This window comes from Ylistrum balloti, unplaced genomic scaffold (genome assembly GCF_031769215.1).
Source record: "Ylistrum balloti isolate Yb309-2 unplaced genomic scaffold, AGI_CSIRO_Ybal_v1 Utg370364, whole genome shotgun sequence".
NCBI lineage: Eukaryota > Metazoa > Mollusca > Bivalvia > Pectinida > Pectinidae > Ylistrum > Ylistrum balloti.
This window is the reverse complement of record NW_026782257.1, coordinates 246,385-260,007: the sequence shown is the minus strand read 5'-3', so window position 1 is coordinate 260,007 and position 13,623 is coordinate 246,385. Positions and strand designations below refer to the sequence as shown.

At 32.7% G+C, this 13,623-nt stretch overlaps 1 protein-coding gene across 1 annotated transcript in view; it reads left to right on the top strand.

Annotated features, from left to right (window-relative positions):
• Positions 1-729: 729 nt before the first annotated feature.
• Positions 730-13,623, top strand: part of LOC132553890 (uncharacterized) — a 39,231-nt gene continuing 26,337 nt past the window's right edge. The window contains exons 1-21 of the mRNA XM_060218179.1: positions 730-875; positions 1,416-1,488; positions 1,736-1,846; positions 2,488-2,612; positions 2,986-3,169; positions 3,949-4,017; positions 4,403-4,616; positions 4,913-5,025; positions 5,397-5,522; positions 5,816-6,010; positions 6,453-6,604; positions 7,449-7,582; positions 8,923-9,026; positions 9,559-9,656; positions 10,043-10,144; positions 10,553-10,690; positions 11,099-11,210; positions 11,363-11,489; positions 11,932-12,128; positions 12,665-12,865; positions 13,209-13,346. Of these exons, the coding sequence (XP_060074162.1) occupies positions 730-875; positions 1,416-1,488; positions 1,736-1,846; positions 2,488-2,612; positions 2,986-3,169; positions 3,949-4,017; positions 4,403-4,616; positions 4,913-5,025; positions 5,397-5,522; positions 5,816-6,010; positions 6,453-6,604; positions 7,449-7,582; positions 8,923-9,026; positions 9,559-9,656; positions 10,043-10,144; positions 10,553-10,690; positions 11,099-11,210; positions 11,363-11,489; positions 11,932-12,128; positions 12,665-12,865; positions 13,209-13,346 (2,859 nt within the window). The remainder of the gene's footprint in view (positions 876-1,415; positions 1,489-1,735; positions 1,847-2,487; positions 2,613-2,985; positions 3,170-3,948; positions 4,018-4,402; positions 4,617-4,912; positions 5,026-5,396; positions 5,523-5,815; positions 6,011-6,452; positions 6,605-7,448; positions 7,583-8,922; positions 9,027-9,558; positions 9,657-10,042; positions 10,145-10,552; positions 10,691-11,098; positions 11,211-11,362; positions 11,490-11,931; positions 12,129-12,664; positions 12,866-13,208; positions 13,347-13,623) is intronic.

Below are 13,623 nucleotides of genomic sequence, written 5' to 3'. Positions count from 1 at the left end.
CATTAAATAAAAAAAATTGTGAGAAACAAACTCATAGGTGTAACATGACTATCTACTATAACACGAGAGCGCAACATAGAATTAGACTATCAAAAGTTATCGTTCCTTAATGTTTATCCGACATCCCCAATACGCTTGTCTTGTTAGCCGCTCTTGTACTATCTAGGCGAAGACTTTATTGACGCAGATTGCCGTTGCTGAGTGACTCGGAACGCACTTGTCAGAATGTAAACATCAGGAATGATTTCTCCAAACTTCACGATGTAATAAGAGTAAGTATTCCATTAGCATTGCATCCGAGATTGAAGTGTATGGAATACATCTCGATCATTAATTAATTACCGGGTTTGAAGCAACACCGAGCACTGACCAGTCAACAGGCTGACGATTTTGCTGGTATTAGCATCATTAAAACACCCCGGGTTTCGATTATTTCAAGATATTTACACGACCTGCAAATATTGTTAATGGTGCATTTTTTTTCAATTACTGATATTTGTATAACATTTGCTGTTTGCTATAATATTTTTCTTCAGAAACAAAATTCCAAAACTGACATTTTTTTTATCTTTTAGTGAATGGAGAGGTGTGTGTTTTTTTTGTTTTTGTTTTTTTTTTTTTTTTTAATTTTCGTGCTGTAAGCTTACAATTGATTTTAGATAAAACAGGCAATAACTCATTTTTATAGACTCACGTGTACAGTTGCGCTGCCAACGGAGGACTTCTAAGATGATGAGTTTATCGGATTTGTACCAACCTGGTACTTCAGAGAAAGTACAGGACTTGGACCATGACCTGAAAAAGGAACTCGATGAACTGAAGGCAGCAGTCGAGGAATATGAGCTCTTATTTCAAACTCCAGCCAAACCTATAAGGTAGCTTATATATACTGTATAATTCTATCATACTGGGATCTTACATCTTGATCCACTCATGAAAGAGACCAAATTTAATTCTTTTTCTTCATTTCTTGTTTTCAGATATTATTTAAAAAAAATATCCCTTGGTCGTTTTCCCAAAAGTGACAAAACAAATAAAGATATAGATGTCTTTTCCAGAACTTTTTATATTGGTTTAGTATAGACACATTTCTTTTTTATTAGTGTGTAAGATCACTTAATTAGTTGACCTTTAATGCTGGTTTAAATATGTCCTCATTACAGTGTCTTTTTGCAGATTTTAATAGTTTCTTGACTTATTGAGCTGTATGATGGTTTAGTGTATGTTAGGAAATACTATTACTTCCATTTGCTAGTTGAATAATAATAAAAAGGGAGTGTTGTAAAAATTATGAAATCTTTAGTTCTCCAGTAATGAAAGCAATTGATCACAGAATTACAAAAATGTTATGGTCTATTTCAAAAAATAATGATATCTGCTATGGGTTATTACCAATGTTGACATTTTTTTTTCAGTTCTGTTCACATTCCTAAGGATGCAGAGCATTTCAAACTGGAAAGAAAACTGGTGATATCACGGCTTCTGCAGGTAAGTAATTTTCCATATGGCCAAATTGTTAGATGATATTTGGTTGGTTAATTGCACGGTATTTACCTGAAGTACAAAGCAGGTGTGTCCCAATCTCGTAACATAATATTATCATGTTATTTACCTATGATGTAGAAGAGTTATTTTGAGCCACTGTAACATTATGTGTAATTTGCCAGTGAGTCCGTGATACAGACTAGTAATTCTCTGTCTCTGTAACATTCTGTGTTATTTACCTGTGATACAGGTGAGTGAGTCCCAACCTCTGAAGCTTCAGGCAGACTTGATGAAGGAAGAGATGATGACATGTGATTCTCTGGAATATACACCCAAAAGTTTGCCCCTTCTTCTGCACCAGGCAAGTACAAAGTCTAGGTTACTCTACTGGATATATAAAGATGCATTGTTGTAGCTTTAGAAATTAACTTAAGTAAATATATCATAAGATCATCAAATATTTTAAGATGTGTCAGAAATTGATAAAAAAAAAATCTGCTTTAAAGAGGATTTGATAAGAGAATTAGTTATCTACTGTTAATAAATCATTACTGGGTATAAATTACCCCAGGTATGATGCCCCTGTAGTCAGTTTGTTGATCTTTGTACTGTGTTAGATTCTGACCAATCAAAAATTTCATAATACATTTGATATTGTATAAATACCTAATTGTAGATGAAATTTTAATGATGAAAGCAATCATTAAAAGAAGTTAAACCAAAAATTAGATTTTTTTCAATAGAACATGGATTAACCAGTTTTCATATTTATTGGATGAGAATAATTTTCCAAATACTTTATGAAAACAAATTACCTCTGTTTAGAAAAGATGTCCATGCCATACACTCATGTTTGTCTGGTATTCAGGTAAAAAAGAAAATATGGCATTTGATGCTATTTTATGGTGGATGAAAAGAAGCTTAAAATGTATGAAGGAAAATGAATACAGAAATAAGTGTTACTTATAGGTATTGTGATTATAACTATTCCTATAATTTCAGTATTTTCTGGAGAGAATTCAGCAGCTTATCCACTGTAAATATCTACACATGTTGAGATGGAAACGCTTCTGTGAACACACCAGTACTATAGAGTCACTTTACCCTCATTACACCAAGCGACTTGCGTATGTACAGCTGTGATATAACATGTAAAAGGAAGAATAAAACTTTACATTTATTTTACTTCCACAAGTTTATCATTTACATGACCTTCGTCTCTAGGCTTTGTAATTTAGATGTACATGGTGGTATATATGAATTTTTTTTATTTAAGCCTGTCGGATAGAAATGTCATTTGTCACACTGTAAATGCCACTGTTTTTTATTCCATTTTATGAATAATGAATACACTAAACATAAAAATAGAGCAGCAAATATAAAAGTACTTGTATCAAGTCATGTTCTAATAATGCAGAGATTTTAGGCAGATATTCCAGATGGTATTATGCTCAACGATAAGCTTCTGTATGTTTTATGTTTCACATTTCACAATTGCAGCCGTATTGTAGCAGAGTTCAATGACTGTGTCGCAAGGGCAAAGAGACTGAGTGGAGCTAGAGATGCTTATTTGGCTGGAAATGACTCTGGAATGAGTTATGTAAAGATGGATGACCTTCTCATTTATTTGCGATGGCTGACATGTCATATGTACTCTATGAGGACCCCAAATCAGTTTCTCAAGGTAATTTTGCAATGAACAGAACTCCAATCAAAGAGGTCTATCTACAATCATTGAACAGTTCAGGAACTTGTCAACTGATAATATTACTGCTACTTGAAAAAAAAAATGTCTAATGGTTGACTGTCTAGTTTGGTGACATTCCATTCAGACTTAGCTATAAAAATCAATGTTGACAGTGTGTATCAGATTTAAAGCCAAGACAAGACAGTACCTGCTATGGTAAAGACAGCCAACCAAAATGTGTACTTTCAATTAGTATTTTATTTTGAAAAGTTTCATTTTTCTGATAAATTATTATTGTTTTGACATTCATGCTTTAAAACTTGAAGTATCTAAATTTGTATGAAAATTAGAAATTGCATGTTATTAGATTTAACAAAAAAAGACACACATGCAAAGGAAGGAAGAGCCGTAAATACCTTCCCAGTAAAATTGCCCTCCATACTTCAGGTGTCTGTCTTCAGCAGGTCATGTGATACACACTTCAGTTTGTCATGTATAGTAATGCTATGTGCCTTTGAGAAGATGACTCCAATGTACATTATAAGCCTTTGTAATTCACTTTCTATTCTTTAGTGCCCCCTCCCCTCATTTTCTTGATTATTCTGTTTTAAACAGCTGCATTGATTTTTTTTTTCAACATTGAACCCTTCAGGGTTAAGTAACAATATTGACATATTTCTCAATATAATGAAGATGATGAAAGTTTACAGTAACTAAATAAGGCCAGATCAATAGAATATTAGTTTAATTGACTTTTGATGTTTCCCATTGAACAGATACTTCATTGGTTACCCATACTGTATAGAGCTGACACTGTACCACCAAGTAAAGACCAAGAGGACTTGGTAAGAATAACAGCCACTCTGTGATAATTTTGTAGAATTCAAATTTTATCTAGATTTTAAAAAGTACTATAAGAAATTTATGTGTGCAAGTACAAATTCTGAAAAATCGTTTTAAACCGCCATCTTTAAGTCATGTGGACAAACTGTTGACACTGGTAGGTATGACTAAAGATTTTTTCTTTTTGATAAATGTCTTGTATTTAGATTTTTCATTCACTTAAAAATTGCATAGACTTGGAGATGGTGGAAACAATCCATTGATGATATCTCCTTTGATAAGAGTTTTTTAAGACTTGACATCCAGAGAATTACTAACCTTGATTTATTTTATTATCTGAAATCAAAATTTACAGATTAACATGAACAAACTAATTTTCATTTCCAGGAGGATACAGCAAGTGCCTCTAAAATTGCATCGCGTTATCAGGATGACAACATGGGTTTATTCCAGAAGCCGAAGCCAGGGTCATCTCGTCCTAGCTCAGCAGCATCTACACAAGCCTCAAACACTGTGCCTTCAGCACCACCTATCAGTGCCAATCTGTTGACAACATCCCCACTTCCATCTTCAGCTTTCACAATGGCAGCTGCTGCTGCAGGTTCGTAAATTTACAATTAAGAAATAATTACGCATCATTTAGTGAAAATTGTTTTTAATCATTCAACAATCAGTAAATATAAGAATGATGCAGATGATTTGAATCAGAAGAATTTATGTTGAAATCTGATGTGTTTAATCATGGACTTGTTCTCACCTTATTGACATACACAGTCTTTATATATATAGTTCACTGTATACTACAGCAATCAGTGGCAGCATGAAAGTCAAAATCTCATTACTTTGGTCAAAAGAAGAAACTTTAAAAATTGTAATGCGTTTATTGATGTCTTGTAGGTGGAGGCCTGGCCACTGATGAAAGTTCACTTGGGATTCCACTTAATGTGATCGATTTTGCCTCTCTTAAGCCTCATCTCAGTTTCCTACTCAACATATATGGAATCAACTATGTATGTATTTTCATAAATTTTGTGAATTTTTTGATTTCATAAACTTCATATGTAGATCAGAATATATATTGACCCAGTGCTCCTATTTTAAAGATTGTGTTATCGCTGAAGAGAAATAAGCAAGCAATGCCTCCCCTATATTTTAACATACAATAAGATTCAAGTCACAATCCTGGTACGTAAATAGTTCTGGGGTGTTAATCAATGCAAAGTGGATGTGAGTCAGCTATCAAAGGCAGAATGCAGGGATGAATGTCAAACATCACAGTTACTCATTTTTAAATATGTGTTGTTGAAATAAAGAAATTTACTCAGAAACCAAAAAACAGTCTTTGTATATAGGGATTGATATTATAATGATATACTTACAGGATTTAGAAAGCATACACACTCCTGCAGATGAAATGGAGTTATACGCAGCTGTTAACAGGAAATTCCGACTCCTGTTCCTCCGTCAAGAAAACATGAGAACCTTTAAGGCCTATGACCGTGTAGAGGTATGAATGTACAACATCAGAAGGGGAAGTCAGATGTTAATGATTAATGTTGTGAAGTGTTATTTTAACAGAGAGTTAAGTTCTCTACTCTATCTAGTTTTACCATAAAATCAGTCTATCTGAATACTTCACATGCTAATAAAAAGGCTCAATGATTCCCCTAATTCCTTAGATGTTATGATGTTTAGATTTATGTCATTACAATAGCCTTTGTGCTCCAAACTAAGTATCATTAAGCATTACTATGAAACAAAAACTGATATTCAACAAAAAAACAATTTTATTTATTATAGATTGGAATGGAGAATTGGGGCTCTGATTCCTCAACACATGCTCTCAGACAGGAAGCTAACTGGGTGCCCTACATTCGCCTACGCCCTGAAAAAGAACCAATTCAGGAAAAAAAATGGACACAGCTACGTCAAGCCAATAAAACTGATGAGATCCTCAAAATCAAATATGGTTTCCTGAGTATGGCTGATCCAAAGGTTTGTGATTGGAGATTTTATTCTATTGTCTCTGGTTGAACTGATTTTGTTACTTCGCCATGGTAACCTTTTTTTGTTCATATTTTAATAATATATTTTTCTGTTTTGTAATTAGTAAAAGATAACTCTGTAATTGAAATAAAATGACTGACACTAGTTTTGATACATGGAGACAACAGTACTAATTTATGATATCTTGTGAATTTGGAATTTGTTTTTGTCTAGACAAAAATATTTGCTTTTCATCTATAGAGAATACTGGGTTTCATAATGTTTAAGAGTTAGGATTTATTGTTGATACGTTTTGGAGAGTTCAGGATTTTTTTTTTTTTCATATTTGTAGAATTTTTTTTGAAGAAGGTAAGTACAGGTTATGTTTTGGAAATTAAAAAGATAAATAATATAATATTTTGAAGTTAAAACTTGTTTATTTTTATCTCAGAGAGTACAAGATATATTACGAGACCATGCAGCTGTAATTCGTGACCCAGTCCCAGTGTTTCCTGCTTCTGTAACCTCTAACAAGTCCAACGCCTGCTACAACACTGCTGCCACCTGGAGGAAGATCTACAGCAATCCAGACCGTTATACAGAGTAAATTTTTTTTTATGGTTTTCAGTAAAAGTCAGATGATTAACAATCAGTTTCATATCATATTCATTTGACAATATTCATATTTTCTTGTGAAAGCAATATATAAAATTGAAAATGAAATCATATTTATTGTGTAATCTGACATATGTTAAGTATGCATGACACCTTTAAAGATTCGGAGTAGGACATATATAATAATTTTTAGTTGCCAATGTTTTTTAATTTCTGTTGGGGTGAAGTAACTTTTTCAAACTTTTGACAAATTAATTCATAAATGTTTGAAATCAGCATACCTTACTTTGTTTTCTGTATTTCATATTGGACTGTAAAGATCATAGAATAGTAATGAAGTATTATCATGTTTAAAATTTGGGTAAAAAGCTTGAAGTCTGCCTCCTTGATAGGATGGTACGAGAAATTTGTTGTAACCATACTTATTCAGCTATAAGTCCACCCACATTTATTGTAGGGGTGTATGGAAATGCCAGATTGTACTGTATGTTATGGTTCCCTGGGCCTATTGTAGGATAGGCAGTTACCATACTAGATGGAGAATATCATTTAAAATATTCATAAAATGTCTTTATCCTATCAAAATCAGTATTGTTTTAGATCAGGTTATACATTCTCATCACTATTTCCATATCATCTTTCTGTTAAAATTATAATATATTCAAGTTTCATTAACAAATTAATTCTGCATTTGATATTTGTGTCTCTCCGTTTCATTCTACTGAACTGATATATTTATATGTAATATCAGTTCTGAGAAGTACCTGTAATTTGTTATACACTGTTTATTTGTTGATGTTCATTATCACAATTGCAAGCTTTTCTTTTGCAGTGAGGATGCTGATGATGAGAGTCGAGAGCTTGATGACAGAGAGATAGAAAATGTTGATTTGACACAGTCTCGAGCTTCAAGCGCCAGGAAACGTAAAGACAGTTATGATTATATGAACACAGTCAGAATGCTGGGTAAGATCTGATTCACATAAAAGCTTAAGTTTTTAAGTAAATTTGATTCCTAAAAACGTTTGTATGTCTTGAGCTTTTTTTAACATTAATAATTATTGCTAAGATTTCTTGTGTTTCTAACTTTATTAAAATATCATATATTCTTTGCATTATGATAGTAACTTTGCTTGTATTTTGTCATTTTTTGTATTTTGTATTAGAAAAAATTCTTATTTTGTGTATCAATGATTAATATTCATGCTTTACTAAACATTTTGATTAATACAAAGTTGCATGCTGGGAAGTGAATGGATCATATCATTTTACAATGCGTTAAATTATTTTATTATTACTTTTCTTAGCATGTATTATTACAATTTTTTTGTGTTTTTGTTTGCCTTTTTTATTAATGAGTATACAATGTTGTTCTTTTTATTTCACATTGTTCTTTTGCACAAATTTCTAGATTCAGCTTTTGAATTTTCAGCTGGTACTAAAGAAGGTATACACATAAATAACATTTAGTTCATTAGTTACTGTCGGCTAGTTGAACTCAAAAATTGACCTGAGGTCTGAAAGATAATTAAAGAATTCTTCTCTTTTTTCTTGTTTTCTTTTTACTAATATATCAATTTAACCTGGTAAACAAACAATCAAATTAAAAATAACATTGGTGATAATTGTAATTAACTGGCAATAAGTCCACCTATATCTCTTACTGTTCCGTGAAAATGTCTGCTGCTGATTTTTTCCTTGTTCTCCAATAAGCCCACCCCTCTGTCTTAAGCTGAGATTAATGTGTTGCATCCTCAGGTTTATTACAGAATACAAATGGTATCAGTACATTTGGTTTGCAAGAAAATTAGATATATAAAAGATGACAACTGGGGTTTAACTCACTCGGTAAAGTCTAGGTCAGATTTCCTTACTGACTAGTCTTATAGGCAGTATGTTCTACCCTTGTGTAGTTCTGGGGTTTATGTAGAATTAACCTGACTGGTTGGTAGTTGTAGTGTGGGTTAAAACCAAAGATAATAAACAGCAGAATATTAGCTATAGGCTAAGAATAGAAGTTTTTTTTTATCAGAAGAATAAAGCTAGAGTTGTAAAGTAGAAGTACGATATTAGAGTAGAGAATATCATATCTCTAATGGTAAAAAAGAAAGTAAGTAAACAACAAACAAACAAATGTCATTGTATTAAGATCATACATTGCTTATTTGTTAACCAACATTTTGTCAGATGACAAATTTTTCAGTAATCTGACAATCTCATGAAAGAAATTTTCTGACCTTGTGGACTTGGAGGATTCAGCTACATCTTAGAAACGTTTATTAATAATACAATTTTTTCCTTTCTAGGTATGGATGATGGGAAGGAGGATACAGATCCAGCCACTGTCCAGGGGGCATACCTTTCCTTTCTACACTTACGACATCTGAGACTCCGAGACCTCCATCGAACAGTACGTCAACCATACATTGAAATCTAAATCAGATTAAAGATTTGTTTCCTTCATATTTTGTGAAAAACAAGAATTAACATAATTTTCCTGTTACCCTGTATTACAAACCGAGGAACATAGTTCATAAATGGAATTCAAAATTTTAAGAATTAAAAAAAGACGTATATTAAAGTTTAGTATTTTAGTATTGTAAGGTACCTATAAGCTGATATTGAAAAAAATAGAAATATGATATAAAAATGGGTATTGTTAATAAACATAATTGACATCACGAAACCTAAATCAACATTTCATCATAATATTTATGTATAGAAAGCTCTATTATAAAATTATCACACTTTTTAGACAAGAGAATATTTCATTAGATATATTAAAAGGTTTTGTTTTGATATTTCCAAATTGTCAGTCATTTCTTTACAAATTAAAAATATCTTTGATGCTGTCCATCTTCCATTTTGTAAAATTCTTAATTTGATGTGAAGTAGCTTTCCTTTTGATATACTGTTTATCTGCTGATTTGAACATGTTACAGGTGCTGAGTTGTTTGAATTACTACCGATCGTTAGAAAGAACACTCTGTATAAATGATGCTGGGCTTACACAAGAAGGAAGTGACTATAAGAAGACTTTGTAAGTAGTAAGGACCAGTGCCAGGTGTACTGTGATAGTAGTACTTCTCATCACAGTCATATTGTTCATTAAAATACATACTTGGTATTAAATGATGCAGGTGAAATAAATTCAAATAAGTTGTGGAAATTTCCCTTTTGTTTTAAAGCAGTATTTCTTTATAAGCCAAAATTTTCAAATGTAAAACATATCTAAAATATATGGGATACAAAATTCTCTCTAGAATTAAACAGATAATGGAAATTTTGAAAACAAAGTTGTAATTATTTGTCAGATATTTTTGTTTCATTGATAAATCTATAGTTACTCAATATTCATCATTTTTAGTTGTTATTTATTAAGTATCTGTTAATACTGTCATTGATAGAATTATTCTGCTTACTTAGCCCACAGAACCACAGACGATCCACAGAACATGAAGGAACAGTTGGAGGAGGCGGAGGGATTGGTAACCATGGTTACATCCACAACACCCCCGCTGACTACAAGTAAGATATCCTGTATCTATCTGGCGAAAATCTCATGTCTGGTAACAATAATAAATTTATTCCATTATTCTGTAATAAGCCCACCCCTGACCTTGGGTAAGATTTTTTTTTACGTAAGCACCTGGGTTTATATGTTACAGATCTAGAAAAAAAAGTCCTATCATGTTTTACCTTTTATAGAGAAACTTTAATCTAACTTATATTTTACAGGTTAAGACAAAAAAGTCTTACCTAACAGCTTTTATATGAAAACGGATAAATCCTTTATTGTTGACGATTTGACGTTTTCCAAATTGTAACAGTTTCAAGTTTCTTCTACTTGTAAAAACTGGTATTGTATATTCATGTGATAGATATGTCTTGTTTTGTGGAAAATGTTTGAAATTTGATTATTGCCATTTCTTAAAGGTTGAATGAAGCTGAGTTCATACAGTATGCTGATGTTGACAATCATGATGACTTCTACACGATCGAGGAAGGACGGGTTCACGTACATGATCAGCGGGGATACTTCATCATCTATGATGCGGCAGAGACTGACCTCAAGTAAGGTTGCCTTTAGACAGACCTCTTGTTAGGTCATTAGATTTTCAAGGTCATGTACCACAGGCATCATAAGTCACTTGGGAAGATCAAGGATATATTACATGGACTGACCTTTAGTGAAGTTAAAACTACATGGGCTAATGTCAGTCTTGGGGAAAGTTAAAATAAAGGTCAAAGATTAATCTGAGAAAAAGGTCAATGCCATCTTACAACATCCTAAGGATAAAAGTTTTACACTAAGTAAAACGAAATCTGCAAAAATTGCTTTCATTCACTGATATTGCCAATGCATTTCCTCATTTATTGAAATGTTGGGGGTGTGGGGTGGGGACAAAATGTGTTTCAGTCAATAGGTATAATTCTATTATCTCCCTTGAAACATTGTTTGCCTTTTATTTTATTGCACAGGGATTTGGAGAAAGATTTGCTGCTCGTGGCTACCCACTATATAGAGAAAGACAGAGATCTACGACAGCAGTCACGAATTGTCAGATCATCAGATTCGATGAAGCGTAGACAGGTAAATTTGGGATCATACATTTGATAGGATCATCCTTTAAAAATAGACTTAAAAGATATACTTGACATGATATGATTTGGATTTTGGAATGTGTTTTGTTAAAAAACAAATTAGATATTTAACATTTGCCTCTTGGAATGGATGTCTTTCAGATATCAGAGATGGGTCCTGGAGATTTCGACATCGCCAGCTATGCACATCAAGAGGTGGACAGGTTTGGGGTGTTGATGGATCTATGGACGAATGAGGCTGCCTATCAGGAATGTAAACGAGAGGTCAGTACCTGCTACTAGCACATTACAGTATTACTGTAGTAAATCAAAGACGAATTTTGAAAATATATAGCATTTTCTAAACATATTTTTGCAAACATGTTTGCAATTTTCTATAAATAAAATCTATTTTGATTTTATTTGCACTACAAATTGATGATAAAACTAGTATGATCCAGAGATAAAAAAATGATGAAAAAAAAAACAGGAAAGGAATTCAGGTCTGATTTGTTTCAGTTTATCCATTGAATTTATCAATAAAATTGAATTCGAGCTTAATTGGTAAATTTCAATAGATTTTTAATTAGAATTTGAACATAATTGATGTCCCTGTATACCAGGTAGTTGAAATATTACCTGATAATAAATTTGATTAATGATTCAAATAAATTGCATTTGATATGAGCACAGAAATAACTTTGTTTTTTAAATTTTGGTCCTGTAGTTAGTGGATTGTTATGTAGAGGCCTACCAACACGTGTTTGATCGTGATGAGAAAAGAGCCCTAGCACAAGTCATCACCAACCTTATCTACAAGCGGCCTCGCTTTGACTTTGATACAACATACTTTGTGAAGACCTACAGAACAGAGTGTGTTATAATGCGACAGACAACATCACTGGTTAAGGCCATGCTTGACCGACAGGTAATTTTAGACATATCCTATTCATACAAGGTCAGTTTAGATATAACGTGTAAACAAAATAGTTTTTGTTATTGTGGGGAGTTTTTATGAAGATTTAAACCAAATAAGGATGGATTGATAATATGCTGTACACATTTAGATATTCTCTGTAGCAGAAAAATAACATTACTCTTTTAAGAATTTTTTGCAGCCATTTTTATTAACACTGTCGTTGTATTCACTAGGACAGTAGAAAGCTGTAGTCATGATTCTCTGAAGAAGAGGTTCAAAATAATAAAAGATTAAATCAGACGTAAACATGACAAAATAAACAGCGAACACATCAACTGAAATTTTTGTTTCCTGAATTTCGTAATTTCTCTTTCAAAGTTACAAATGAAGCCATTGCAGTAATAAGACAATAATCCTGTTTGAAGATTTAAGTTTGAATTCACTCAAGACCTTTTCATGCATTATTGCTTCATTTAAAACTTCCGAAGTACCACAACTTCAGTTCATCATGACAAATATTTCATAAATTCTCAATCACCTACCAGGTGGAGCAACAAAGAGAGTATACACAGAAAGTGTGTCGGGAGGGGGACTCGGAGTTTGGCCTGCCTCTCTGTGTCATCCCGAAACAGCCAATCTCAGTGAACCTGAGTCGACCAGCCCTGAAGAATGTTTACATGCTGGAGTTCCACACATCACTGTCCATGGCCAGCAAAGTTCCAGAGGCTCTCAAATATGCTTTACAGGTTAGTACAACTTCTCTCAAAGGCACATAGTAACAATCATTTCTTCATTTTTATACAATATGCATCTTTTTTATATGAATGATAATTTATTGTTATGTGTTTGAAATGTAGTTTTCTTATCATGGTTTTTCTTGCTGGTGTAATTCTGATTAAGTTTGTATTTTTTTCTTTTACAAAATTTGTTATTTTGAATGAAAGGGAAACATCACTTCAAAACTGAAGGTTTAATATTGAAGAATTTGTGTTGCAAAAGTGTAATGTACTTTAAATTTGAAAATAAACGCTACTGATACTTCAATGAACTTTCCAACTCACAGATATTTGTCTTTCTATTGGTCAATAGGAACTAATACATGCCCACAGACCAGAGTCTGTTTACGATGCCCTCATTATAGAAAAGAAGATGCTGGAGGCAGCCAACAAGGAATGGAGCAAAATGCAGCGTCCTGGGAAATCTTACTCCGACCAACTGGAGAAAGATGTAAGTGCTACTCAAGTGAAACTGTACTTAATGCCAGTATTCCAAAATAGATCACTCTGTATATGCTGTGGTTTCCTTTAACTTATTTCCAAGGAAATTAGCAATTTAATTAAATGGGTTGTACTTAAATAAAACCTAGAGTCCGAGGCTGAGATAGATGTTTCACTGGAATAGCCTTGAGAAAATTATCTGATTTTTTCCCCTTTAAAGTGCCCTGTTGTTGAATGTACAGGTATTGTATTACATGGCATGAACACCTGTTTTCATTTTGTTTCAG